We start from the raw sequence: 26,882 nt of genomic DNA on the forward strand, positions 1-26,882 counted from the left end.
AATGGAAAAGGCCTAAGAAAATCAAAAGAATTACTGCAACACAGATAGCTTTATAAAACAACGAGCAATCAACCTGTGGATCTCTGGTGAGGCTTACCCTGTTTTGGTTAAAAACTCGAAGAGGCTTTGTTACCTGGATCTCAGGAGTTGCAAGAGGAAGAAAGCGAAGTCCTCTGAACAGAGCAAGCACCTCTCTCCTCTATGGAAGGGTGGAGTGGGGTGTGCTTTAGAGAAAGCCAAGCAGCCTTTAAGGCGCATCCCCCTATCCCTGCCCACGGCATGAAAGGAAGAGGGGAGCAGGAGACTCTACAGGCCAAACCCAGGAGGGAGGCTGGCCTTTTGTAAATTCCCAAAATATGAAAGACAGTCATGCACACGCTCTGACCAAACGCCATCCTTACAGCCACCCTGTGAGCAGGTACCGTTCACGTGAGGACAGATTCAGATGGCAGGAGCGGCTTGCCGGCAGCCACGCATCTAGCTAGAAAGGGGTGAGTCAGAGGTAATACCCGTCGGTCTGAATCACAGTGATTTCTTACCTGTATCTTGGCTGTCTCTTATTTTAAATACAAGGACAGACCCCATTTGGAAGGCGACATGAGCGAGAGTTCTCAGTCGTCTGCCGTTTTTATTTTTGGCTGTGTCAAGCCTCACCTCCGCCTGGGAGATGAAGCAGGTTCTTAGTTCAGTACGTGTTACTGACAGCCTTCACTACATTGTGCTCTGCGGCAGGCACAAGAGCCCCAGATTAAGTAAGTGGGAGGTGAGGTCCCCCTTGTAAGAATTTATGGCAAATTTACCAATTCACAGTGGATTAAAGAGACAGACATAAAGCACTGGCAGGTAGTTTTACCAGAGGTCTGGGAATTGCTGGGTCATCGAGTCATCAGTGTCGGCAGATTTAGAGAGGAGCTGAGCTTTGACCAGAGGTCAGGAAGGGTTTGTCAGAGCGGAGAGGCAAGAGTGGTGCAGCGAAGCAGTAAAGAGGCCAAGCATCAGTCAAAAGACAACTCCAAGGCTGCCCACGGCCAACGCTGCCTCCCGGCGTTCTGCTCCCCCTGAGTCTCCGCCTAGCGGACTCTGGCAAGTGCCCGAGTTCATGCTGGAAAAGCAACCCTCAGCTTGGGTCACGCATCCAGAAATGCCTACGGTGAAATCCCAAGAAGGGTGCTGTGCACCCTCAGAGCACTTTGAGACAAGGGGGGCAAGGCTCCCATTTTATGTGGTGATTCTGAAACCAAAGTCAGCAGGTCTGAAACTTTCAAATTAATTTCTCCTCTACCTTGAAGGGCAGACATATAAATCAGAAGGGAAGCACATGTATGGCAAGGAGTAAAATGGAACTTAAACCCATAATGGGCAGAAACCTTCTGAATATTTTGAGTGAAAACCTTAACAAAATGCACATGCTTCCCCCAGCAATTCCACATCCATAAATCCTCCCCAGAGGAGGGGAGGGTGCAAGGCACAGGGTGCAAGGACGACTATAGCTGTTGTGTTTATAATAGTGACAAACAGTACACAACCAAGTGTCCAACAGAAGATCAGCTCACAGAATTTTGCATGTCCACAATACGGAGTCCTATAATCCTCTGTAGCCATTACAAATGGAGACAAAGATTTATGTTTATTATTTATTTATTTTTAAAGATTTTATTTATTTATTTGACAGACAGAGATCACAAGTAGGCAGAGAGGCAGGCAGAGAGAGAGGAGGAAGCAGGCTCCCCGCTGAGCAGAAAGCCCGATGCGGGGCTCGATCCCAGGACCCAGGGATCATGACCTGACCCGAAAGCAGAGGCTTTAACCCACTGAGTCACCCAGGCGCCCCAAGATTCATGTTTATGAACGAGGAAAACAATCCTAATGTATTTAGTCAAGTCTGCTTATAAGTAAGCAGATTATAAAACAATTGATACATATGTATAATTTTACGAAGTGGAATCATGTGATTCTACTTTCTTCAGCCTGAATCCATTGAATAGAATTGAAATCATATGGAATAAACTCTCTGATCACAGCGTAATTAACTGAGATATCAAAAACCTAACTAGGAAAACTCCAAATATTTTCAATTAAACAACGCACTTTGAAATAATCCTTCAAAAGAACATTTATAGTGTAAAGAGAATTTTTAGAGTAATTTAAGCTGAACAATATACAAAATATAGCATATGAAAATTTGGAGAGGCAACTAAAGCAACTATTAAAGGGAAATTTTATCTTTAGATGCTCATATTAAAAAAAAATTAAGGTCTAATATTGATGACCCAATATTCTGCATGAAAATAGGTAAGGGCACCTGGGCAGCTGTTGGTTAAGGGTCTGCCTTCGGCTCAGGTCATGGTCCCAGGAGTCCTGGGATCAAGCCCCTCATCAGGCTCCCTGCTCAGTGGGGAGTCCGCTTCTCCCTCTGCCTGCCCCTCCTGCTGCTTGTGCATGCTCTCTCTGACAAATAAATAGAATATTTAAAAAAATATTAAAATAAGAAAATAAGTAAGAAAATAAATAAATAAAAGGGCAAAGTAAAGTAAAAGTAAGCCAAAACAAGAAAAATGAAAAATAAAGATAGCAACAAAACAGAAATCAGGCAAACAATGCAGAAATCTAAGAAAGCAGAAAGCTGTCTTTCTGTTTCAGAAAATCTGCGATATTCCTATATATAAGGCCCTTTGTAAAAGGCTTCTATCCCTATGAATAGACATGTTAACAGAAGTTATCTTTGGCTGATAGGATCAGGGACAATCTTTAAAGACTTCACATTCATCTGTACTTTCTTGTTTTTCTATCCCTCTTTTATATTTGAGGGCTCCTAAGGGGACTGACATCCTCTGCTTATTTGCTGAAAAGCAACAGACCCTAACTATTAACCCTTTGTTTCACAAAGGAAGGGCAGGGACCCCTGATGATACAGAAGTTCTGAGTAGTAGGAAGGTATCTCTCGATCAAACTGTAGAGAGAAAAGGAGCCCCCTTTGAAGTTTCCTTCAGTTACTATGACTTTATTCACAGAGACAGCTTTGGGCTGGTGCAATTATGTTTTCAATTGCTTCCCCCTTTCTGCAAGCAAAAGGGCTGCCAGGGCAGGAAGCAGAGCCTAAGTAGAAGCCTACCACGGCTGCCCTTCACTGTACTTACATCGAGACTGCCTTCGGTTCATGGGATGCTTTTGCATTAATACTTGAGAGAGAAAGCTTCCTTTAAGCAAGGAAATGAAACTGAAGTAAAGCCACACATCAGTAGTTTAAATACAATTCACAAATAAGGAATTTGATAAGGAGATAGCAATCAAAATGAGGAGCACACCTGTACTGGGGTCCCAAGGAAAGTGGCGTGAAGCTCTGGGGATGAAGAGACTGCCCCTGCGGGTGTACCAGTGCGCACTGGACTGTCCCCACATGTCTGTCAGGCCTTGATTGCTATCTATTTTGTCACTGCAGTATAAAAACAACAGCACAGAAATAGTAAATGTGCAATTTGCTCAGGTGATGGCCCAGGCAGTAGGAAGACCATTTCAGAACAGGATTCCAAGTCCAGATAAATCCTGCTGGGAGGATGATTGATGTGGGAGGTTTCTAAGAGCAGATAACATTTCTTTGCAATGTTTGTGCAGAGGAAAGAGGCCCTTTCACAGGAAGAAGGTCAAGGCCGGTCTATTTTTATAAAAGCATTTCAAGTGGTTTAGTGGCCTTATTTCCTGTGGTTCCCAGGAATCCTGCAGCAGGCTTCCAGGAGGATGTTGGTGATAGAGAGCAGAGACTTGCTGAGTGACAATCAATAATTATCTCTATATTTGCTTCACTTTTTCCAATAAAAATAATCTGGGGGAAAAACACTTGCTCTAGAAGAGCAAAGGTCAAGACAACAAAGAGTAGAATGGGACATGAAAGTCCCTTAGTACGCGGTAGAGTCCCCAGGTCAAGATTTTGCAAGCTGAAGACTGATTTATTCACTCATTCCCTTTTATTCAACAAATAATCAAGCATCCCCTCTGTGCCAGGCACTGTTTAAGGGCTGGGGAGAAGATGGTAAATAAGCATGGCTTCTGCCCTCCAGGAGCTTACAGTCCACTGGGTGAGGAAGACATCGGACAGGTCAACACATGGATGGATATATACTTAATTACAAATGGTGAACAGGAGGTACAGAAGAGACTGATGGAAGTGGAGGTGGGGACAGAACTTAGATTGGGAGGTCAGGGAAGACCTTTGAGTCTTTGAGGAGGTGGCTTCAGCTGCCATCTGAAGAGTAAAGAGGAGCCAGCCAGGGGAAAGTGCTAGAAAGTGAACAACAATGTGTATGAAGGCAGCCATGTGGAAGAGACCACACTAGCCTCAAGAATCCAAGAGAAGACAGGAGTGGAGGAGTGGAGGAGTGACTAGAAAGGAGTGGGCAAAGGGAGGGAATGGAGCTTGCAGGCCATGGTAAGGATTCAGACCTTATGGGAATGAAAAGCTATAGAAGGCTACAAACAAGAAGTTGAAGTAGGTTTTCAAAGAGATAAATGTGATGGGAGGGGCCGTGGACTAGAGAGAAGGCTATTTCAGAAGTTAAGACAGCAGACTGGACTGGGTGTTGACAGCAGGTACTAAGTACATAAATTTGATAGCTCCTGACTTGACCTGTAAGAGCTTAGGAATTCGACCAGCATACAGGGCTGGGACTAAGGTGAGGCAAGGGAGGCACTTGCTTTGGGCACAAAATTTACTCAGAAACCAAGATAAGTAATATTTTAGTGCAATATTTATTTATTTTTATTTATTTATTTTTAGAAATTTTCTTTTTCTTTTTTTTTTAAAAGATTTTATTTATTTATTTGTCAGAGAGAGAGAAAGAACAATTGAGCACAAGCAGGGAGAGCAGAAGGCAGAGGGAGAGGCAGGCTCCCCGCTGAGCCAGGAGCCCGATGTGGGACTTGATCCCAGGACACTGAGATCATGACCTGAGCCGAAGGCAGCCGCTTAACCAACGGAGCCACCCAGGTGTCCCAAGTGCAATATTTTTTGAAGTTTATGTGTTTCTTAAGTAATCTCTACACCCAGTGTGGGGCTCAAAGCCATGGCCCTGAGATCAAGAGTCATGTGCTCTTCTGACTGAGCCTGTGTGCGCCCCCTTTTGTGCAATATTTTTTTGAAAAATCAAATTTAGGGCAAAACAATACTTGATGAGCAAAACAAATTTCTTTTAAAAAGACAGGATCAGCAACAGTGCTGTGCCAAGCCACATAAGGAACCTGAGGCAAAAGGAAAACGTGTGTAATACTGATAGTGTTTATACTTAAAATTTTTATATTTTATTCATTTCCTCACTCTTGTTCTGGCTAAGCTGACCTTCCCCACCTGTAAACCAAGAGGCCACCACATCACCTTCTGCTCTTCAAGTAGACAGTATGCAAAGAAAACTAACAACAAAAATCATCACAAGCCCCCTGGTGGTACAGATGCTACTCTTTTTCCTGATTCTGAGAGAAGAAGTACACCACAGTTGCTCCATAAATACTTGTGTTTTTTTTTTTAATTTTTATTTTTTTAATTTCTTTTCAGTGTTCCAGAATTCATTGTTTGTGCACCACACCCAGTGCTCCATGCAACCTCCAGGCTCCCCCAACCTCCCACACCCCTCCCCTCAGTCGCTCCATAAATGTTTCTGATAGTGTTAATGGCTGATATCTATCAGGCTCTTCATATGTTAGGAACTTTGCCAGAAACTGGTAAATACAATGATCTCATTTTACCCTCACACCAATCAAGTGAGGAAGGTATAGCATTATCCCTGTTTTACCATGATTGGCGTTTACCATGATAGGTTAGCATTTAGTGGATACAGGAAGAAAGAAATAAAGGATGTACAGATTGAAGGTTAAATGAGAGAAAAGAAAGTGAAGGGCCTCAAACTATTCCTTAGAAGTCCTATCTGGATAACCAGTGATTCCAGCTCTCTAGGCAAACACTCTTCTCCGACAAACACTAATTACCACACTTAAATGGACCTGTACAGAAAGGAAACTAAACTTAAATACCATCTTTTTCCATAGGGATTATTTTTTAAGTTAGATGTTTTAAATCAAACAGCTTTTCTAAGAACATATTTCTTGAATTCATTCATTCCCAGATATTTACTGAGGAATCACTGTACATCAGGCACACATCTGGGTGCTCTCACGTGGAAGCAAATCAAGCCTGAATGTTGGTCCTCATGAGGCTTATAATCCACTGTGTGTGGGCATGTGCATGTGCGTGTTGGGAGATATGTTGGCAAGAGACAGTCAATAACTAGGAAGCAAACACAAACATAAGATCATAAATTATCATAAGTGTTACAGAAGTATAGACAGGGAAGTGAGGGGAGCTGCCTAGATAGGGTGGGCCCGACACAGTTAGACTCCGGCAGGCATCTATTCTGCTTCCCATAATACTTACGTTGCTGAAAATGCTGTGAAGAATTTTTGCAAACCAAATCAACCAAACTCCCACCACAGAATACGAAACTTTATAACCTAATGACTTATTCCTATGGAGAACAGTTTTGAAAAGGAACACTATTAACTTATTTTCAACCCAAACACATCTATGGGAAAGGTCTTCCCACCACTGAAGGATCAAGAATATAATACTGGAAAACACTGGAAAATGTTCTGCCTTCTGTCCGTCCTATCCCTGTGGGCCCATCTAAACATCTAGATTTATGGAATTCCCGAGGAGCCCCTTGAACTCGCCAACACCAAGGAGGAACCAAGGAATGTACGACCTTTAAAAGCCGGCAGAAATTATGTACAAAAAGATGGCAGCCTAGTGAAGTAAGAAATCCCTCTGACATTTCTTCTTGCCTCCTGTTGCCTAATCTACTTTCAGAGGCCAATAATGTAGAAATTGTCCATTTTTCAAACAACCCCACCCAACAGAGTAGCACTTTGATCTCAAAACACAAGCGAGGAGCAATGGATGGTGCAAGATAGAAATGGCTTTGAAAGGTCAGTCAGAAAAAAAGAAATAAACAAGGAGAAGAACCATGAGGAGTTTAAGGAATGAAAGCAAACCCTGCTTTGAACTACCTGCCAACTTGAATGCAAACTCCCCTGAGAGGCCACGGTTGGCAGATGAGCATACTATCAAGGTTACTGGTACCTACCAATGCTTGAGATGTGCAATGAGTACCTTCCCGGAGATGCTAGACACTGGGGGCAGAAATTTATCTCTTAGTTTACCCTCTTGGATACAAGATTTTAACACACTTCCAAGCTCTTTCATCCCTTATCAAACCCCAGTCCTTGCCCAGGGCCGTCAGTGATATTCTCTTACTTCATCTCCTTCCCATAAAACCCACCTGGTTCCTGCCAACAGCTAGGCTGTGGATAGGGCTGTGTGTGGAACACCAATGACATGGCCAAAGGACCGTGGGAGCCATTGGGCCTGCTGAAACGGGGCAAAATGTGCAGATGGGGGAATGGTTCCTTTTAGACTTTTTTGTGGGATCAAAGGGAGCTGGCAAGTGAAAGGAGCCTCTAAAAATAGCCAAAGTCCTTAAAAAGAAATCATGCAAAAGGAAACAAGGTTTATACTGTCCTGATGTAGGCTCTGCAAAAACTAAGCCCCAGCAGGCAGGCGCTGGGACAGCTTATTATTTTCTTCCTGTCCTTTGGCAGAGACACCCACTAGGTCCCTTTGCAAATCCTGGGCCCTGCTCCCCCGCCTGCTTCCCGCATAGTGCTAGAAGCCTCTGCAGGAATGTAGCTCTCCTGGGGCACAGCCTGGACCTCCATGGCCCACTTTCAAGATCCAGAATAGACTCTGACATGTGAAACGAGCTCCATGGGGTTTACAATCCTCCTTCGTATCCAAGCACCTTAAACACAAAACCTCACACCAGGATTGCTAACCATTCTTCCAGAGACGCCTGGAGATCATCTGTCTGGCAGAAATGTGAGTTTTGTCCTTTTTACTCTTCAGTGTTTTGAACACGCATGGGGCCCTTGGAAATGAGGCTGACCAACAAAGGGCTGACATAATAAATTATGTCTTGGGACTCAGGGTTTTGCTCTTGGCTAAACCACAGATTTGCTTTGATAAGCTGTTCAGCCTCTCTGTGTCACACTTCTCTTGGCTAGAGAAAAAGAGAAAGGGCTCATCTATCCCACATCATAGGAGGAATAGGAAATCAACAATAATTACCAAGTATGTCTTGTAGCGTCTACACACAACAGGCATCCAGAGATGCCTGCTTACTCATATGAAATGTTTGGTGAGACTCCAAGTGCCATAAAAATGTAAATAACCAATGCCTGAAACCATAGGCTCACATTAACAACCATAACAATGCCTTCTATTTCCCAGGCGCTAACTACAGGTGTGGCCCTTCCCAGGCCTTCCGGGCTCTAGTCCTCCCTCACAGCACTGCCACCAGATCAGCATGCTCAATGGCTCCATTTTACAGAGGAGGCAGGCGAAGATCAGATAGGTTAATGACTTGCTCAGTCAGACAAATGGTTAATGAGACACAGCAGAAACCAAAGCCCAGGTCCACAAGAACTTCCCTTTTTCCTGGCCTTTCCAGCCCAGTCAGAAGTAGGACTATCCACTCGGTTCCCCCAGTGGGCTCTGGCCTTACCCCAGCCCTTTGAAAGCAATGGCAAGTGATTCTACTGTGACAAAGGCCAGGAGGGACTTGACTGCCACTGGGTCATCTCAGGGAAGCATCACAGTGATGATCAGAAAAGTGCTGGTGGGGTATTTATAGCACCAAGAGAGGGGCCGTTCTGGGTCAAGGGAGGAACCTGCAAGGACTCCATTCAATAGATACAAGCATCTGTTGATGGGGCTACGGGAATTATAGGGACTAGGAGGGCAGGGGGGAGTAAACACAATAGAGAAGCTAAGGGTCAGTTATCCAAAGGGCCTTTTGTCTCTTTCCCATATATCTTTGGCAGTTAAAATCATGAACTCTGTGGTTAGAAAACACTACGTTCAGATCTTGACTCTGACACTGATTTATCTGCGTGACCTTAGACAAACTGTTTAAACTCTCCCAGCCTTGGTGTCCTTAGCTGCAAACTGGGGATAAAAAAGCCATGCCTTGAGTTCAGTTCAGGGCAGCCTCCCTGTTCAGTTAATTAATCTTTGGGACATGAGCAGGGTAGGATAGATGATTACATAGAAAATACCACTCTATTCATTTATCTCTCAGCCGACAGAAAGAGAGAAAGAGAGAGAGAGAGAGAGAGGAAGGAAGGAAGGAAGCAAAAAAGGAAGGAAGGAAGAAGGGAGGGATGGAGGGAGGGAGGAAGGAAGGAAAGGGAAAAGCAATGCCTATGTCACAGAACTGCACCAAGGATTAATTAAAATAATGTATGTAAAGCACTTGGGACAGTACCTGGTACATAGTAAATGTTGGAGAAAAGGTCACTACTTTCTGATTTATGAACTTATTTGATTATTTATGGGTATGTCCAGAACAGGCTATCGGGAAACACACGGTAGGGCAAGCCCTCAGCCTTTCCAAAGAGATAACAAACACATATTTCAAAAGACTGAGTTTGGAGAAGCCAAATTTTATAGGTCAGGAGGGAAGAACAAAAAACACCTAGCAAACAGACCGTCTCCCCACGAGCTGGAAGGTCTGCTGTCTTTGGGAAAGGAATGTCCTTGGGGGCTGGTCCTGGAGATTGTAACTTGCACAACATTTTCAAAAGAGTTTCGGAGGCACATCAGTGAGAACAGCCTCGAGGACAGCCCCGGAGCCCCTGCAGAACCACTTTGCATCTGGCTGGAAGCCCAGGGCTCTACAGCATCCTCCTGCAGGCAGGATACTTCCACGTAAGAAGTGTGGAGGTCTTCAGGCTGGCCCAGAGCCTGCAGGACGCTCCAGACCCAGGGGCACCGGCACGGCTCAGACAGGCCTGTGGCCTGCCGGGCATGTTGCTGCGCCGGGGAGTGCGCCATTTCTCCTCTTGGAGGGTGTTCTCTCCAAGCATTAAACTAATGCCTGACCTCCAACTGAATGATGCTCTAAGAGGGTGTGTGTTTGGGGGGAAAAAGAGCCAGAACCCAGGGAACAAATAACAGATACTGGAAGAGCTCCCTCGGAATGTGTGTGTCTCTGCTGATGTTTCCTATTCCTCACAAAGGAGTGCAGGGGCTAAGAGTGGGACTGAGCTGTTGGGTGAAGCAGCTAAACTGGATTTCCAGGCTACATGTGGTCCATGCATCTCTGCCCCTCCAACCGGAAGCTCGGCTGGATCCATCTGGTATGGCCAGATTATAACCTTCTTAAAGACAGACAGTGATTTCTACCGCAGGCCCAGAATCCCTTCTCTGGAAAGCCTTAGGGCTAGGTATGTTTCTGAATGGAGACACTGGGGGATTTTAGACAGGTGGTTTGGTACGTATATTGTATATTATGGAAGAACTTCAGTGGGGCCCGGGGCCATCCCCTGTCATCAAACACACTGGTGATTCTGCACCAGATCACACAAATATTAACATAAAGGGTGATAAATAAAGACTTTACATGGTCTCAGGACAGTTTGGGTCAGGTTTTGCCCCAATTTGAGTTATGAAAGAATGTCTAGTTTTCAGATCTTTTTTGCATCTCAGAATGTAGATTAGGGATTTCAGGTCTTTCTTTTCGTTTCCGTTTCTTTCTCCTTATTTTCTTTTTTAAATTTCCAGAACAGTCTGCCTGTGGCAGGTGCTGAGTAGAAGTGGTTGGCATCTAGAGCATGACATCTTGATCTCCCTCAAATAATATTTGATCCTGGAAGCCAGGGGATGGTTTATTCTCAGTGACTTGGGGATTCTTGAGGATTAGAAGGATTAGAAGGATTCTAAATTAGGACAGGAGAGAAAGACATTGAACCCACAGGCTCTCTGTCATCCCGGACAGTAACACACAAACCCATGAATACACTGAGAATGGTGACTAGTATACAGTATATTCAGTCCCTGAGTAAATGAGAGGAGGGCATCACGGCACATCAGCGAATGGTAAGCTTTAACTGGTTGCTTAGAAAATGATATTTTAAAAAATATTGCTAAAATACTACTAAATGTTAAACTCAAGTTTGTTCAATGCTAAGTCAGTAGCACGGGGGATTGGCAGAACAAAACAACAAGCTACACGGAGAATGATAATCAAGCTAATGTCTGCGACTCCTTACAAATTTTCAAATGGTGGGCTTAGCACTTTATACATGTGATCATTGAACACAGCAGTTCTGCGTGGTAGCTAACGGGGCCCATTCTGTAGACGGGGAAACTGAGGCTCTGTGAGACTGAGTGAGTACTTCACTAGTGAGTGTCCAGCCAGGGCTGAAACCTGAGTCTAGTAGTATGCTGGTGAACCAGCTATCAGAGAAAAGGAGGGAAGAAAGGAAGGCGGGGAGGGGGGGTGGGAGGGAGGAAGGAAGGAAAAAACTGAAGGAACAAAGGGAGGTAGAGGGGAAAAAAGAGAGAGAAAAAAAGCCCTGATTATAGTATTTTCCAATTTCTGTGGTGTAAATAGTCTCACAAGGATTAATTTCAAGCCCGCTAATGATTTACTAACCTGAATATTTAAAAATTAGCTTTCACAAACCTGGAGGTACCTCCTCCTGTACATGTGGTCGAGTCCACCCCAGGGCCACGTCCACAGTTTGCCACCAACTCTGGAAGATGAGCTTGCCACTCATGGAACACAGCTTGCCCGGGAGCAGCAGACCACGATGCTAAACCCCGCCAGTGAGCCACGGCCACATTCCTACCCAGGACCCAATACAGACCCCTAAGGCAGGGAGGAAGGGGGAAAAGACAGAAGGAAACCCTGTCTCCCTCTCTTCAGGCAAACTTTCCTTCACCAGAGGGTGTGAGGTAGGCTCCCGCCAACCTGGCCCTCCCTGACAGAAATAACAAAACCTAGAGCTCTTTTTAGGCCTCACAGGCTGTTCCGCAGTGAGATAAAGAAGTCAGACTCGAGACTAAAAGATCTGATCCTTTTTTGAGATCCTTCAATTCCCAAATACCACCTTTGAAAAAGTAAGGAAGTATCTCCTACAGGATGGGGTATATTTGGGTTTGCTTTTAACCAAGGGCAGGGTATTCCAGCCTAATTTGAACCCACTTAAAATACATTTGGGGTCTTGGTTTAGCCTCTCTGTTAATACCTGTAAGGACCCCACCTTCTAAGTAGGTCTTCTGATAACGTGTTTCCACTAGAGCCTCCTATGAAAAGACAGGCCTGGTATTCAATCCACAAATATGCCAAGGGCAATGATTACGTGTAGGCATTTGCTAATAAATGCAGGGCCTAGAAAAAGAGGCAGAGCTTCTTTCTGGAGCTTCAGAGACCAGTAAAGGAGATAGTCAGGTAACCTTAGTTAAATGATACTCAGTCACTCATTAAACGAATATTTATCAAGGGCCCATTAGATGCCAGGCATTTTGCCAGGCGCTGGGCTCCCATGGTGAGCAAGATAGATTGGTTTGTACTGTTGTGGAGCTGACAGTCCAGTCATAAAGGGAGAGATTAATTAAATAATCACAAGAATGAATGTGTAATTAAAAAATGTAGTAAGAGAGCTCGGAGGAAATGTTAGATGGTCCTATGAGAATGGGAGGAACCTGACCCAGTTCCAGAAAGTCAGCAAAGCCTTCCTTGAGGAATTGGCAATTGAACTAGGACTTGAACAAAATGTAGGTGTTCACCAGGCGAGTGGGGTGGAAGGAAAGAGAGGAATTGTGTCTAGAGAGAAGGAACCATGTAGGCCAAGATCCCAGGTGAACTGGGGCGCAGGGGTTTCAGGGAAATGGACGGCCAGTGTGGGGAAGGAGCGTGGTGGGTGATGCAGCATGCGGGGATGCCAGGGCTGGTCCTCAGAACCCTACAGGCCCATTAAGGCTTTAGAACTTTTCTTAAAAAGCAAAAGGCAACTTGTAAGTATGTTTTGTAATTGAAGCATAGTTGACATACAATATTACGTTAGTTGTAGGTGTACAACACAGTGACTCGACACTCATATACATTATGAGACAATAGAGATAAGGCCTTAGTCTTTATCCTAAGCAATGGGAAACCACTGGATGGTTTCAGTGGGAGATATACGTGGCAATTATAGCCAGGGCTTCCGTAGGGTAAATGATGTGCTACTAGAGGAGCACAGAGGGAATCAACTAAAATCTAAACTGGTGTGTGTGGTGTAGAGGGACAGGGGGGAAGTTAGGGCTGGGGATGTGTCCGCATTGGCTTTCTGGAGGAAGACGTATCTAAGATGAATTTTTGAAGGGAAAGGATGTACTTAGCCCAGCCACTGTGGAAGGGAGAGGGAGGGAGAAAGAATGCATCTGGGTGAGTGTGAGGGTGTGGGGGGACTACAAGAAGAACAGGCCAGTAAAAGAAAAGGCAAGAGAGTTAGGCAGGGACCTGATGATGAATACCTCCCAGGTCATGGCGGGGTCTGGGTTTTATCCTGATGGCTGCAGACAAGCCATGGACACAGCCAGAGGTCCTCAGCAGAAGGATGATCTGACTCCTGCCTTAGAAAGGACACTAGCAGCAGAGTTGACAGTGGGTTGGAAGGCTGCAGTGCTAGAGAAGATAGACCTCGTCTGCCTGCCTTTGCAGCCCAGGTGAGACAAGGCGCAGCATCGGCAGGGAGGAGCCAGTGTGAGGACGGAGAAGAGAGGATGATTTTAAGAGACATTAAAAAGGTGCAGTTGAATGGGCTTTGTCACCAGTGGGATGAGTGGGAGTTATTTTTGCTCTACCCACAGAATAGTCAGAACAGAATGGATTCTTCTACTTGTGTTGACTCTTGCCTTATGACCTGGAACATGGTCAGTTTTTCCAAGTGTTCTATGCATCCTTGAAAAGAAGAGTGTTCACTAATTGTTGGGTGCAGGGTTCTGTTGTTAATTCATTCAGTTAAGTTTGGTGCACTTTAGTCTACAACCTTATTACTATGTTTTGTCTGTTTGCTTTAACATTTGTGACAGAAAGGTACTAAAGTCCTCCACTATCATGGTGGACTTGCCAAGTTCTTCATATTTTTCTTCATTTTTGTTTCATATGTTTGGAGGTTAAGTCACTAAGTATACCTAAGCTTAAAGTTTTTATATCTTTCTGCTGAATTATTCCACTTACTATGCAGTGATCCCTTTTATCATTCATCATTCTTTTTGCCTTAGATCTAACTTTTATGATATTAACATAACCACACCAACTTTTAACTTTTGTTAACTTTGGTCTGGTATCTATTTTTCAGCCTTTTGCTTTTAACCTTCCTGTGTCCTTATGTTTTATTTTATTTTTTATTTTTTTAAAGATTTTATTTATTTGACAGATCACAAGTAGGCAGAGAGGCAGGCAGAGAGAGAAGGGAGGAAGCAGGCTCCCCGCTGAGCAGAGAGCCCGATGCGGGGCTCGATCCCAGGACCCTGGGATCATGACCTGAGCCGAAGGCAGAGGCTTTAACCCACTGAGCCACCCAGGCGCCCCATGTCCTTATGTTTTAAACATGTCTCTTGTAATCGGAACGTAGGTGGAATTCTTAAAAATCCAGTAGTTAATAGATTTGGCCCATTTACATTGTATTGTGGCTATAAATATATTTGAAATTTTTTTCTGCCACCTCACTTTGAGCACTGTTTTTGATTTTCTATTATTTTTCTGGATGCCTTTGGATAAGTACAGTTTTATTTTTTTCACCTCATTTCCCTTATCCCTACCAGTTGCTGGTTGGAATCACTGCATTCTATTTCATTTCTTTAAGCAGTTGCTCTTAACATTTAATAGGCATTTAATATTTGACTCAACAAAACCAAGGTTAATTAATATCTCTAACAAAGAGTTAATGCTTTTGGGTGATGCCATTGATAGAGACTTAGAGCATATTTGGAACCAAAGGGGAGACCTATTTTACATATCCTTGGTTGGAGGACACATGTCCAATTACCAGATTGTCAGATGCCTATACATATGCCTTTGGCGGCATTATACACTTCGTAGAATATTCTCTTCATGGGTATTTTGCATTACCTGCGCAGCGACAGGGGTTAAAAACAAATACATCAGTGTTTGCCTCTCCTTGATTCTTGGAACTCTTTAAGTTTTTCCAGCTAGCTTAGTTACCAGGGCCAAACTGAGCATTTGTGCTCAGTTTGTGGATTTCATAATGTCATTTCAACAACTGTTGATAAGCCGAGAACCGAGTGTGAAATGGGGATCCAGATTCTCTCTTACATAACCACGGCTTACTTTCACCTCCTTCATCCTCTCTGCTATGCTTATGGCTTAAATGATGGGGAAGGAACTTAGCTAATTTCTCCCAAATATGACAGAGAATGAAAAACTCTATTTGCATACCAACTGAAAAATTATTTTAAATTAAGCATTCGATGGCCATTGATTGACCTAAACCACACCGGGCTTCAACTAGTTCAAGAGAACCAGTTATTCGTATCTTCTACAGGTCAGGTCACATTTTCGTACTTTTCAAGTGTTGTGTATACTGTGCCCATTAACCCTTCAGACAACTCCATGAGGTAGACAGGATGGGGATTATTAGAGGAAACATCTCAGAAGGAGTCAATGACTCCCCGAGGTTCCCAGAGTCAACCTGTGCATAGCTGGGGCCATATGGTGTTGCTCATTACCCCAGATTGAAAAGTGACTGCTGTGTTGCTGGGCAAGCCCATGTATTTACCATCCTGTTCACATGTCAGAGCTCAGGTTCTTTTTGAGTAGCTACAGATGACAAAATATGCCAGCCTTAGCACAGATATTCCAACAAGCATCACACTGCCCTCACTTTGTTGTCACTGGTAAGTCAAGAAATCTGGCTTTCCCTAGAATGTCACCAGCGCCCCAAATCTCAAAGGGCTGGGCTCAGCACACAGGAATGACATGGAGTCCACGGGGCTTGATTTTTTTCCATCCTCCAAAGGATATACACAGATAAGCCCCACCCCTGACAGCCAACAAAAAAAGAATAGTAACAAGAAGCAGAACTTATAAATTTCCATTATGGTTAATGCCTGATTTCATGTAGTCATGGATTAATGGATTCATTTATTAGAACAATTTGTGAAAATCCCCAAGGGCCCGTGAAGGCTGTTGCTTAATGGTTTTTATCATGTCATAGGCTTCCTTTACTTCTCTCTTTTAAGGAATCCTGAGTAGGCAAGGAACTTAGGACTAACTACTGCTTAAAATATAGGTAAATTGTAAATAAAGCCAAAAAAATAAAGGCTTTTTGTGCCTCTGGGGTTTTCTTCAGCAACAAAAGTATTTTTGGATTTCATTTTTTGTATGTTTCAGCTGATTCATAAATCCCACTGCCACAGTCTATCAGCTTCATGTTGACTCAAGGCTCAGTTTCAGGAGTCAATGTGTTCTCCTCAGGTTTCCAGCTAAGGATGTGAAGTGCAGGGGGTGGTGAGAGCAATTGGAAGTCAGGACAGCTGTCCCCATGACTGTCCCTCTTACTGGGGGGAGCAGGCAGAGAGCAGAGTTGTGGCTTTATAACTGCAGGGTGCACTGTGGTCGGGAGGAGAGGGATTCCTGAGGACCTGCTGGCCTCTGGACAAGGTTGTTTACCTGGGAAGATCTCCATAGTGACGAAGCCCAGGCTGTCAGGCTTAGACATACATGAGAATGTGAGCATTATGACAACCCTTGGCCAGAGATGGAGCATCCAACCTCAGGAGCCTTCTGGTCTATCTGGTCCCCCTTCATACCAAGGGGATAGAAGCAAGAAGGCAAATGGATAGAGCCAAATCCATACCAGCACTTAGAAAACAACTCAATGGAGACTCCCCACCAGTGCTAGATCTAGAAGGGAACCATCCTTGATACCCACACAGTCAGGGGCACACAGGGACCTCCACTTGAGGAAACTCAGGGACAATGACAAACAAAATCCTGTCCACCAAAGACCGGCAATACGAATAGCTATTTGTACAGTTAAATGGCAACCACCAGTATATAATTATTGTCTCCTGTAACAGATTAAGTATACAACTTAGCAAGTGCTTGGGAGGGAAAAAAAAAAACAACTTATTATCTCTTGGCTGTACTTTAAGGCACCGGGATCTGATCACTGTTGCAAGTTAATGGAGAGGTGATGGGTAAAGATGTCCAAGTTTCGAAGAACTAAACTGCTTTATATCAGAAGGGGATCCAGAAGCAAGGGGAGTGAGGTAGTGGAATGAGAGAGAAATTGAGAGGTTGAGTGAAAAAGGGCTGAGCAGACAGAAAAAGAAACCATGAGAGGGAGACGTGGGCCCATAAATGTAGAGGCTTTTGGATGAATGAGAAGGTTTGGAAGAGAGAGTGTGAATTTGGGGAGGAAATGCAATATGCCCCACAAGGTAAAGTCTGCAGATATAAAGAACATCTTCGATCTGGTACTATATTATCTGAAAAGAGCTAGACAGAGTTTGACTATATGTGAAGGGGATATTTGGGATGGCTTGACTTTAAATATAGTTTATGTAGCATATGCAGAATTCCCTTTTGGGGCTGTTAGAGGAACTACAAAGCACAGCTGAACCCGGGGTCCATGACTGGCCCCTGTGACTGCAGACTGGAAGACATGGACCACAGACATTAAAATGCCTGGAGCAAAAGAAACAAGAGAGTTTTCCAGCACGAACCTTAATTCCAAAGTCACCAGAAAAATTACTCAAATTTGTTGTCTTGACTTATATGGAATTGCTTTCTATGTGAGCAGTTCTGTGAGGCCGCCCTGGGAATGGATGGATGGATGGAAGGAAGGAAGAAAGCAAAGATGGAAGGATGGATGGATGTAAGGATGGATGAGTGGAAGGATGGATGGATGGATGGATGGATGGATGGATGGAAGGAAGGAAAGATGGATAGATGGGTGGAAGGGTGGAAGGATGGAAGGATGGATGGATGGATGGAAGGATGGATGGATGGATGGATGGAAGGATGCATGGAAGGATGGGTGGATGGAAGGATGGATGCATGGATGGATGGAAGGATGGAAGGATGGAAGGAAGGAAGTAAAGATGGATAGATGGATGGAAGGATGGATGGATGGAAGGATGGATGGATGGATGGATGGATGGAAGGATGGGTGGATGGAAGGACGGATGCATGGATGGATGGAAGGATGGATGGATGGATGGATGGATGGAGGGGTGGATGGATGCATGGATGCATGGATAGAAGGATGGATGGATAGATAGATAGATGGGTGGGTGGATGGATGGACGGATGGATGGAAGGAAGGACAGATGGATGGATGGGTGGATGGATGGATGGAAGGAAGGATGCATGGAAGGATGGGTGGATGGATGGATGGGTGGATGGATGGATGGAAGGAAGAATGCATGGAAGGATGGGTGGATGGATGGATGGGTGGATGGATGGATGGAAGGATGGATGCATGGAAGGATGGATGGATGGTTAGTAATGCAGGGCATGCAGGACACTGGCAGGCTCCCTAATGCCTGGTGTTGTCGGGTCTCCAGAGAATGATGATATACCTGTAATCTCGCTTCAGGGTTGACATGGGGACAAAAGTTGGTGAAAGCCAACATCTGGGTCACAAATTAATAACTTAATGCATAACAAGCTCATGGGAGTAGATGTCTGTGCCACACAAGAGGTAAAAATCCCACTTCCAGCAATGATACAGTATCAGTGAAGTCCCTTCACCTTTTCCTGGTGTTAAGGGCAAGTGATGGTTTTGTTTCAACACACTCCTTTTGAGGCTCAGCGCCACCACCTAGAAGGTATTGACCTTAGAGAGGCCATCGAACATCTGAAAGCTTCGGCATCATTTTAGAAAAAATGGGAATAATATGAGTGTCTGTCTCAAAAAGTAGTAAGGAATGTCACGCAAGCTAACTTGCTTGCGTGAATGGAGGAGGCGTGAATGATGATGGTCATGATTATTACAAGGCCTGATAATCACTGTGCACAACCATCACCTGCTCACTCTTATTAGGAAGCTCCCAAAGTCATCTTCCAGCTCTTCGCCTCTTCCCTGAGTAGCCCTGTAGTGGCCAATGCATTGTTCTCCTAAATGGTGGGGCAAGAAGAGGTTTTAAAATTCTAATGTTTATTACTTTTAATTCTTAAAACTTAGCTTTGTGGCACTGATACATCTTTACACTGATGGTATAAATCTCTATAGAGTGGGTGTCTACACTATGAGAGGATTATACTGTGTAATATGGTGGCTTCCTCATCAGAGTAAGTAGGTCTCATTTGAAAATAACGAGGAGGAAGATAGCCTTGTACAAGGGACAGACCTGCCTTCTCTGTGTGATATTAGAACGTACGGAAAGCTGGGGAAGGATAACTGGCAGACCCTTCATCATGATCTGTCTCATCAGGTTTCCTTTGGTGTGGCGTCTGCCCTTTAGAACCCCCACGGAACACCCACCATAGGCTTGTTCCCCGTTCCGGTGCTGTTCCCACTAGTAAACCCTTTATGCATGAACCCTTCACTGTCCCTATCGTGGGTGGTCTGCAAGGCCTCCATCCCTTTTTCTACGGGTCCCCAACAGTCAGGCTGTCAGAGCTGTGTCCACGGGGCCGGCAGTCCCCAGCCAAAACAGTGGGAGGATGGACAGCAAAACCTCAGTGCCGGCCTCTCGGCTTTTGTGGGTTTCAGCCAGGGCCCAGGTGTTATTTTAGTGCCACTCCAGTATTTAATTTGAGGGTATGTGTGGATCAGAAGGAGGGACCAAAACATTATTTTTTTCCCCCTTGGCCAAGTGATTAAATTTGAAATTCTAAAAAATGCACAGCCTGGTCCAAAGCTGTGTCCAAGTGGGAAGTAAGAAATGTCCTGAAAATCCCTCCCAGGCCAGAGACCTTTCTTCCTTCACTGCTGCCCACCGCACAGGCCTGTCTCCCGTGGTCATCACCTGGACTGTCTGTGGCTACTGACCCACCAGGAGCCCCGTGCCCTGAGGCTCTCCTTCCCTGCTGGAAAGGGTATGCAGCCCCTTCACCGGCAGGACATTCTACAGGGTTGTCTGATTTCTTACAGCCTTGAAAGCACCATAACCAGTAGCTGCTGAGCCATGGCTGAAGGGGAAATCACAACCTTCACCGCCCTGATGGAGAAGTTTAATCTGCCTGCGGGGAATTACAAGAAGCCCAAACTCCTCTATTGTAGCAACGGGGGCCACTTCCTGAGGATCCTTCCAGATGGCACAGTGGACGGCACAAGGGACAGGAGCGACCAGCACAGTAAGCACCCATCTCTTTTGCAGCCTCCTGCCTTCCTGGTGTCTTTCTCAGTCAAGGAGGTGAGCGGGGAGGCTGTCTACATATGGGTACCCTTTCTCTGTCTGACACACTCAGAAGCATGTGTCCAAGGTCTAGGTGTAGAAAATAACACATTGTGAGAGCTCCTAAAGGGGTCCTACCAAGTTTTAAAAGGGCTCTCTGTTGACCTAACGCAACTGCTTTGAGAGCAGATATGGCTTCCACTGTCCAACTGCTGTGGGTTTCTGTCACTAGTGAAGAAAGGCCTGGCTCCCAAGGCTGGTGAGGGCCCTGCCTGCTCTCTGACAGGACGAGCCACATGGGGCGGGGGAGCAGTGAACCCTTCACAAAGACCTGGGCTCAGTTTCATGGTCACGGACTCTCCAGCTTATGCTCCCACCGGGCTTGATTTGTGAAATCCTAGTTCATAATCATAGTCTTACACATCATAAATTATGCAGCGCTTGCTCTACGTATCACGCAGATGGGGCTGTGGTAACTGGGAGGGGTAAAGTCATTCTCCAGACCCTATAGAAACTGGAGAGCGGGAGCAGTGGGAGCCAAAGGCTCTCTCTTTCAGCCTCTCCTGCCAGCCTAACCCTCAGGTGGTGTTGATAGATGGAGGTATGACTTGAGGGAAAAGAATCTCCGTGACTCTCTAAGAATAAAAACCTCTTCTTTCTGCTTTAGTACTTCTCACGGCGGTGTGTCTGTTTGACATTAGGTGTCTGGGCCCTTTTGGGATGTTATCAGGGAGTCCCTGAGCACCACTGAGGCATTAGCTGTTGTGGAGAAGCCAAAAGTCCTAAGTTCCTGCTTAGAGAGTCAGCGATCTGATGGGTGAAGCACACTGCGAATCACGAAAAGAAAAGTGTAGAGGAAACCAAGAGATGCACAGTAACAGCAGAGGTGGAAAGTGAGGTTCTACAGAACAGGCTGTAAAATGGAATGCAAAATACTGACCTTGATGTGATTTACCAAATAGTCTTAATTAGTCATGTAATATGCATCAAAGGTTGCAGGCTGTAAGCAGAAATGACCACCTCAGTGGTGCTCACTCTACTCTTAAACGCAAAGGTCATGGGGTCGGAAGCTGCCATCTATGAAGCAGAAGGCAGTCTCTTCCTTCCCACTCACCAGGCAGACCCTTGAGAAAAAGAGCAGGAAGGCTGGTGTTGGGCCTTCCAGCTGCAGGGTCAGATTTTTTGGGGGGTTTGTTTTGATAGCTTGTCTTCAAGTGGGCCTAGCGAACGCCTTGTATTTGATGAAAACTAGGTACCAGAGTGGGGCAAAAAGGACTCTGTTTAGTACATTAAACATATACATGTATATAAGTAACATCTCCTGCGAACAAATGGACTTAGATTGTAGTCCACTGTGTGAGGCAAGCTACACAATTTGTGTGATATGCCCCATATAACACAAGGGAAAGAAGCTTTGATTCCTCCAGGATTTTAAATGTTTCTGATAAGTCTTACCCATCTTCTGAACCAATGCGAATGCTCTCTGGTGCTCAGAATCCCTGGGGAAAGACAAGCATGATGCTGTGTTCCTCAGGGTTAGGCTGGCTTTTCTGGGACATCTTGAATTCTGGGAAACAAGACACTACAGTTAGGACTTCCAAGTACTGGAATTTCTATACAAATGGCATTTGATTTCATTGTTGTCACTCCATCATTAATACTATTGACTGCATTCCGGGTACATAACTTTCGGACAACTTCTGAAAGTGCTATGGATTCAGCCGCCTGACCTAAGATGTCAGGATCCCCTGGAATGCAGCACAACAAAGCTGTAGGAGTGGGTGTGAGGAGGTCTACATCCCAGTAATGCTGGAACGACTGTTTGCCAAGTGAACCTGGGCTATAATTACGTAATCTTTCTGGCCTCACTTTCCTCACTTGTAAGATAAGAATAAAACTATTTGCCTCACTGGTTTCTCAGGAGGATTAAATGAGATGATGGAGTTAAAGTCCCCGGCACAGTGCCTGACTCAGGGGAACAGCTCAGTACAATACTGCTGTCATCATCACCATCATCACCTCAAAGCTTCCAACTATTCAACTCAGCACGTGGAAATACAGTATAATATTTGAGGACCTTCCCTTCATCTTTTCTGTAATACTGTCTCCCAGGAAGGTCAAGGGTCTAGATTCATGTTTTGATTCAGGGCCCCTCTGGCAACATTCAGAGTTGTGTTCGCCTGTTTATTTACTCTAGAACTAAGAACAAGGGCCAAGGGGGACAGGAATCAGAGTTAAATGGGGTGAGTGAGCAGAAATCCATCTCTGTACTTGTCAGTGCCAAGAGGACAGGATAATGCAGATACTCGCCGCAGACTCAAGGGGCCCTAGATTTGGAGTCAGAAAGCTTGAGTTCATATTCTTGCACTGTCCCTTTCTAACTGGAACAGCACTGAACAATGACCATTTTCCCCATTTTGCATAAAATGCTCTGCAAAATAAACGTTAAGCTCCCCAGCCCAAAGACCCTTCCAATCATCCCTCCTGTCTAGAAATGTAGATGTCTCCAGTGTTCCCAGCTGTCTAACCTTGGGAATAATATTGAGACTCAGCTTCCTCACCTTGGGGAATGGGAATAATAACACTGCTCTGTGTGCCTGAAAAGGCTGAAAGTCTTAAAAGTTCCGGCAGGCAACAGGACTCCCTAGAAGTACACGCTGAGTGTACTTCTGTCGCCCTCTACTGCCCAGTGGTGGTACTGTTATACTCCCTCTTCATTTCACAGATTATTCTGAATCAGAATCAATCTGGACAGGGCAGGGTCAGAGAGAGTAGATGACCTTGGCTTACTGATTAGCATGGTCCGGCAAGGGGATGGTTTCTATTCCTAGATCATTAGTTTGAGCATGACTAGAGATTGTGGTCACAGGCACAGAGCCATACTTTAAGAGTTCTGTCAGGAAGAATATATCTGAAACCCAATCAAATATTGAAATAAATCTACATAAATCATACCAAATAGAACTGCATGTCTTCCAGCTCTACAAAGCAAAAAATAACTCTTCTCATGGCTTCTCTTTGTCTGCAACCAGCAGATCTGCCCTGGGCAAAACTGGGGTGTTTTCAAAACTTATCTTCTTCCTACTTCCAGGAGAGTAAGTTTCCAAGTACCTAACACAAGGCCTCTCTTGGAGTAGTATAAACCTATGACAGATGTTTGTGCACCGGCCACTGTAATGTAGGCCTGAGTAAAATGTTCCCAAAGCTCCTTGAATCACGGCTGTAGGCAATGATCCATACAGGCTTTGACGATGTGTTACAATGCCATTCTAGGAAAGCCAGGCAACATCAGAGTCAAGAGCTGCAGACCACGAGACAAGGCAATGGATGTTAAGTTGCAAGAAGATTCATGGGGACCCCTATGGCTTTCCTTTGGGACATGGGTACATGGTGGCCTCACCTTGAGAGGGAGGATCCTGGAAGAGGAACAGGCCCAGGGAAAGATGACCAGTTCCATTTCAGACACAGAACATTTGAGGAGTGCCTCTTGTACCATGCATATTTCCCTGTAGTTATAATCTAACTCACTTGTGTCAGTATTTAATGCTTTTTGCCCCCACTAGGCTCCCTGAGGATGGGGACTTTGTCTGTTAGAGCTCAACAATCCAATTCTGTGTCTAGTCCATTGACTGGCACTTGGCATAGTACCCAATAAATATGAATTTGATGAGTAAATGAATTGTATTGGTGGCTGATAAATTCAAGTTCAACAACAGATTCAGTAAATACCTATTGAGCACCTGATAAATGCCAGGCATTGTGTTAGATTCCTGCATTTCCACTTAACCATAATCTCACAAAGTTATGAATAATCATCACTCTGCAGACACTGAGCTGATAGGGCCTGTGATCAGTTAGTAAGTGGGAAAGTTGAAAGGGGTCCATAGCTGCTGCTTCTAAGGAAGCTTCCTCTTCTAAGACTCTTTTCATATACCACTACCACCCCTGACATCAATACCATGATGGTGGTCTCCCCCCAAGAACTGATTAAATAAACATACTGGAGGGGCGCCTGGGTGGTGGAGTCAGTTAAGCGTCTGACTCTTTGTTTCAGTTCAGACTCCTGGTTTCAGCTCAGGTCGTGATCTCAGGGTTGTGAGATCAAGCCCCGTGTCAGGCTCCACACTCAGCACGGGGTCTGCTTGAGATTCTCTCTCCCTTTTCCTCTGCCCCTGCCACTTGTGCTCTCTCTCTCTCGATCTCTAAAATAAATAAATAAATCTTTAAAAAAAAAAAAAAAAGGTACTGGATTCATACGGCCTGTCATGCGGATCAGAGAGGTATAGGTGCAGCTCCCTGTTCATTAGCTCCTTGTCCCCCTGGGGAAGTTACTTCCCCACAGGCCTCTGTTTCTTCATTTTAAAAACAGTTCCCATGTCACAGTAAAGGAGGAACCTTAAAAGCGTCATATAGCAGGTGCTCAAAAAATGTTATTCACCATCATCATCACTTCTAGGCTAACTTGACCTTCTTCCTGTAACCATCTGATCTCTGTAGGCTGTTAAGTTAAATGAATGTTAGCCTTGCTCATGGAACTTAGTCTTACTCTTCAACTCGGTGTCGCCGGGACCATCTAGGCTTGGAGCTCTCATGGCCTGGAATGTAGGAAAAATGGGCCCAGGCCCAGCAAGCCCTGTCCTGTCTAACTTCTCTGGCAGAGAGAGCGAGCTGTTGTGGGCAGAGCAAGAAGGGGCTCCATGTTCGATTCTGCCCTTCCTGCTGCACCTTCCTCTCGGGCCAAAGGGGACATGATTTGTTCCTCAATGGGATGAACACGTGAATGGTAACTGGAGAACAAGTTCGCGAGCATCCCAGATCTGCAGCCTCCGCTGTGACCCACACCCCCTTGCCTTCCCAAGCACACAAGAGCCTGTGTGGGGAGCAGGATTACTGGCACTGCTCACCACACAAATGGAAAGGTTCCTGAGCGAAGTGTGTGCCAATCAAATATTTATAAATCAAACCACATCCTAAAGGCACTAAGGGAGTTCACTGGTCAGAGAAATGGTACTTTGCAGTCCTTTATAAAGGGCAGACTCCTCTTCAGTGAAATCCCTCCCGCCTCCTTGTTTTGGGGCCGTGCAGTCTGCAGTTTCTCGTCCGCTATGATTCGGCACCTCATGGTAATGACACTTGACTCCCCACCGGCTTGTGCTGCAAGTCAAGACAGCTTTTCAGATCACCAAGGTGGGCACAAATGGGCCTTGTGGGCAGAAGCCAGTGAGCAGGGCTGGTCTTTAGGCAGAAATGCTCCCTCACCCCCTGTAGGCTGTTCCCACCTTGGTGAGATAGGATGCCAGAGGTCTCCTTGCCCTTCATCCCACTCACCTCTTATCTGTTATGCAGAAAAATCTAGACAAATCTCTAGATAGACTTTTTTTTTTTTAATATCACATAGTCCGTGGACTATATCGAAATTTTCCAGGGATATTTTTTTCAGACCCTAAAGGAGAAGCAGACACCTTTACACATTCTAAGAAAAGTCTTTTTCATACATATATGTATTCCAAACCACTGGAATTTTCTTTCCACAAATTTTTTTTTTTTTTAAACTTCTCCATCTTCCTCTAATGTTTTACGGAGCTCAGCTTGTGGCTACACTTTAATTATAAATGCCACTGACATAAAACAACCTCACCGAGTTCTGAATGAGGCTGACCTCACTTTGGGTAAACACGGCAAAGGACGGGAAGTCTCCGACCCAGAATAAACTAGGCACGTAATCTCTTTTGGCCTCTCTTTGGAGAGCAGAGGTGGAAAGTAGGCTTAAAGGCCACAGGCATGCTACCAGAGCACAATCTCCCTCTGCACTCATTTGTGCCCTGAACACACCAGCTGATATCTTTAAAAACTTCTAGGGGCAGAAGAGGAAGACGTGAGGATGGCTTGGGGTGTGGAACCATGTGCAGGGCCCCAAAGCTCACTTTGTCTTGGCAGCTGCAGGCTCTTGGCATCTTTTTCCTTCTTTCTACCCTTGGAAATAAGAATCATGTATCTTCCTGTGAATAAAAGTACTGCTAAGAGCTAATGGAAGGCACCGCAGAGAAGAGAACACCAGAGATACAGGCAGAGCTCTGGCAGAAAAACAGGTTAGACTGCTTAGTTTGGGGCTGGCATGTCCACCCAAAAGCTCCGGGTTCACCTTTATATACATTCCTTCAAGCAAAAAGCCCCGTGAAGGGGTTCAAAGTGTAAGCGCGGGGCAGGGAGGAGCACGATCCACAAAGGTGGAGATTACCTTGATCTTTAGTTTTGATAAAGAACACATTCCTAGACCAGCACAGCCTTCTGTGCTTCCCAGTTTCTACTGGGCACGTGTTGGTCACAAATCCACCAAGCAAACATAGCCTGTGTATAAAAAATGTTATACTGCTTTGTAAATTTGAATTTCTCTAGGAAACTGATGTCTAGCTAGAGTACCTCTAAAAAATTTGCTGGTGAGAGGCAGAGAAGAGGCCCGGCTGGGGGCAGAGAAAGCAGGAGTCCCAGGCAGGGGCAGAGCTGGGCAAACTGGGGAATCACAACAAAGAAATAAAAAATAAATAAGTAAAATAAGGCAACAAATTTAAAAAAAAGTTCTTTAATTAAAAAATGCTTCCATTTCTCCTGATAAGTCGAAAGTAGAACAATAAGTACTCTATGA

The 26,882-nt window shown here is 45.0% G+C and overlaps 1 protein-coding gene across 2 annotated transcripts in view; it reads left to right on the forward strand.

Annotated features, from left to right (window-relative positions):
- FGF1 (fibroblast growth factor 1) overlaps positions 1-26,882 on the forward strand; it is a 99,415-nt gene that overhangs the window by 58,856 nt on the left and 13,677 nt on the right. Inside the window, exons 1-2 of one of the 2 annotated variants that reach the window (XM_080805040.1) lie at positions 10,867-10,978; positions 19,996-20,198. In XM_080805040.1, coding sequence (XP_080661166.1) covers positions 20,030-20,198 — 169 coding nt within the window. In that variant the 5' untranslated portion in view covers positions 10,867-10,978; positions 19,996-20,029. Of the gene's footprint in view, positions 1-10,866; positions 10,979-19,995; positions 20,199-26,882 lie in introns of those variants that run through there. The other variant, XM_080805039.1, reaches the window with a different exon arrangement.

The sequence above is a fragment of the Martes martes genome (assembly GCF_963455335.1).
Source record: "Martes martes genome assembly, chromosome: 5".
Lineage (NCBI taxonomy): Eukaryota > Metazoa > Chordata > Mammalia > Carnivora > Mustelidae > Martes > Martes martes.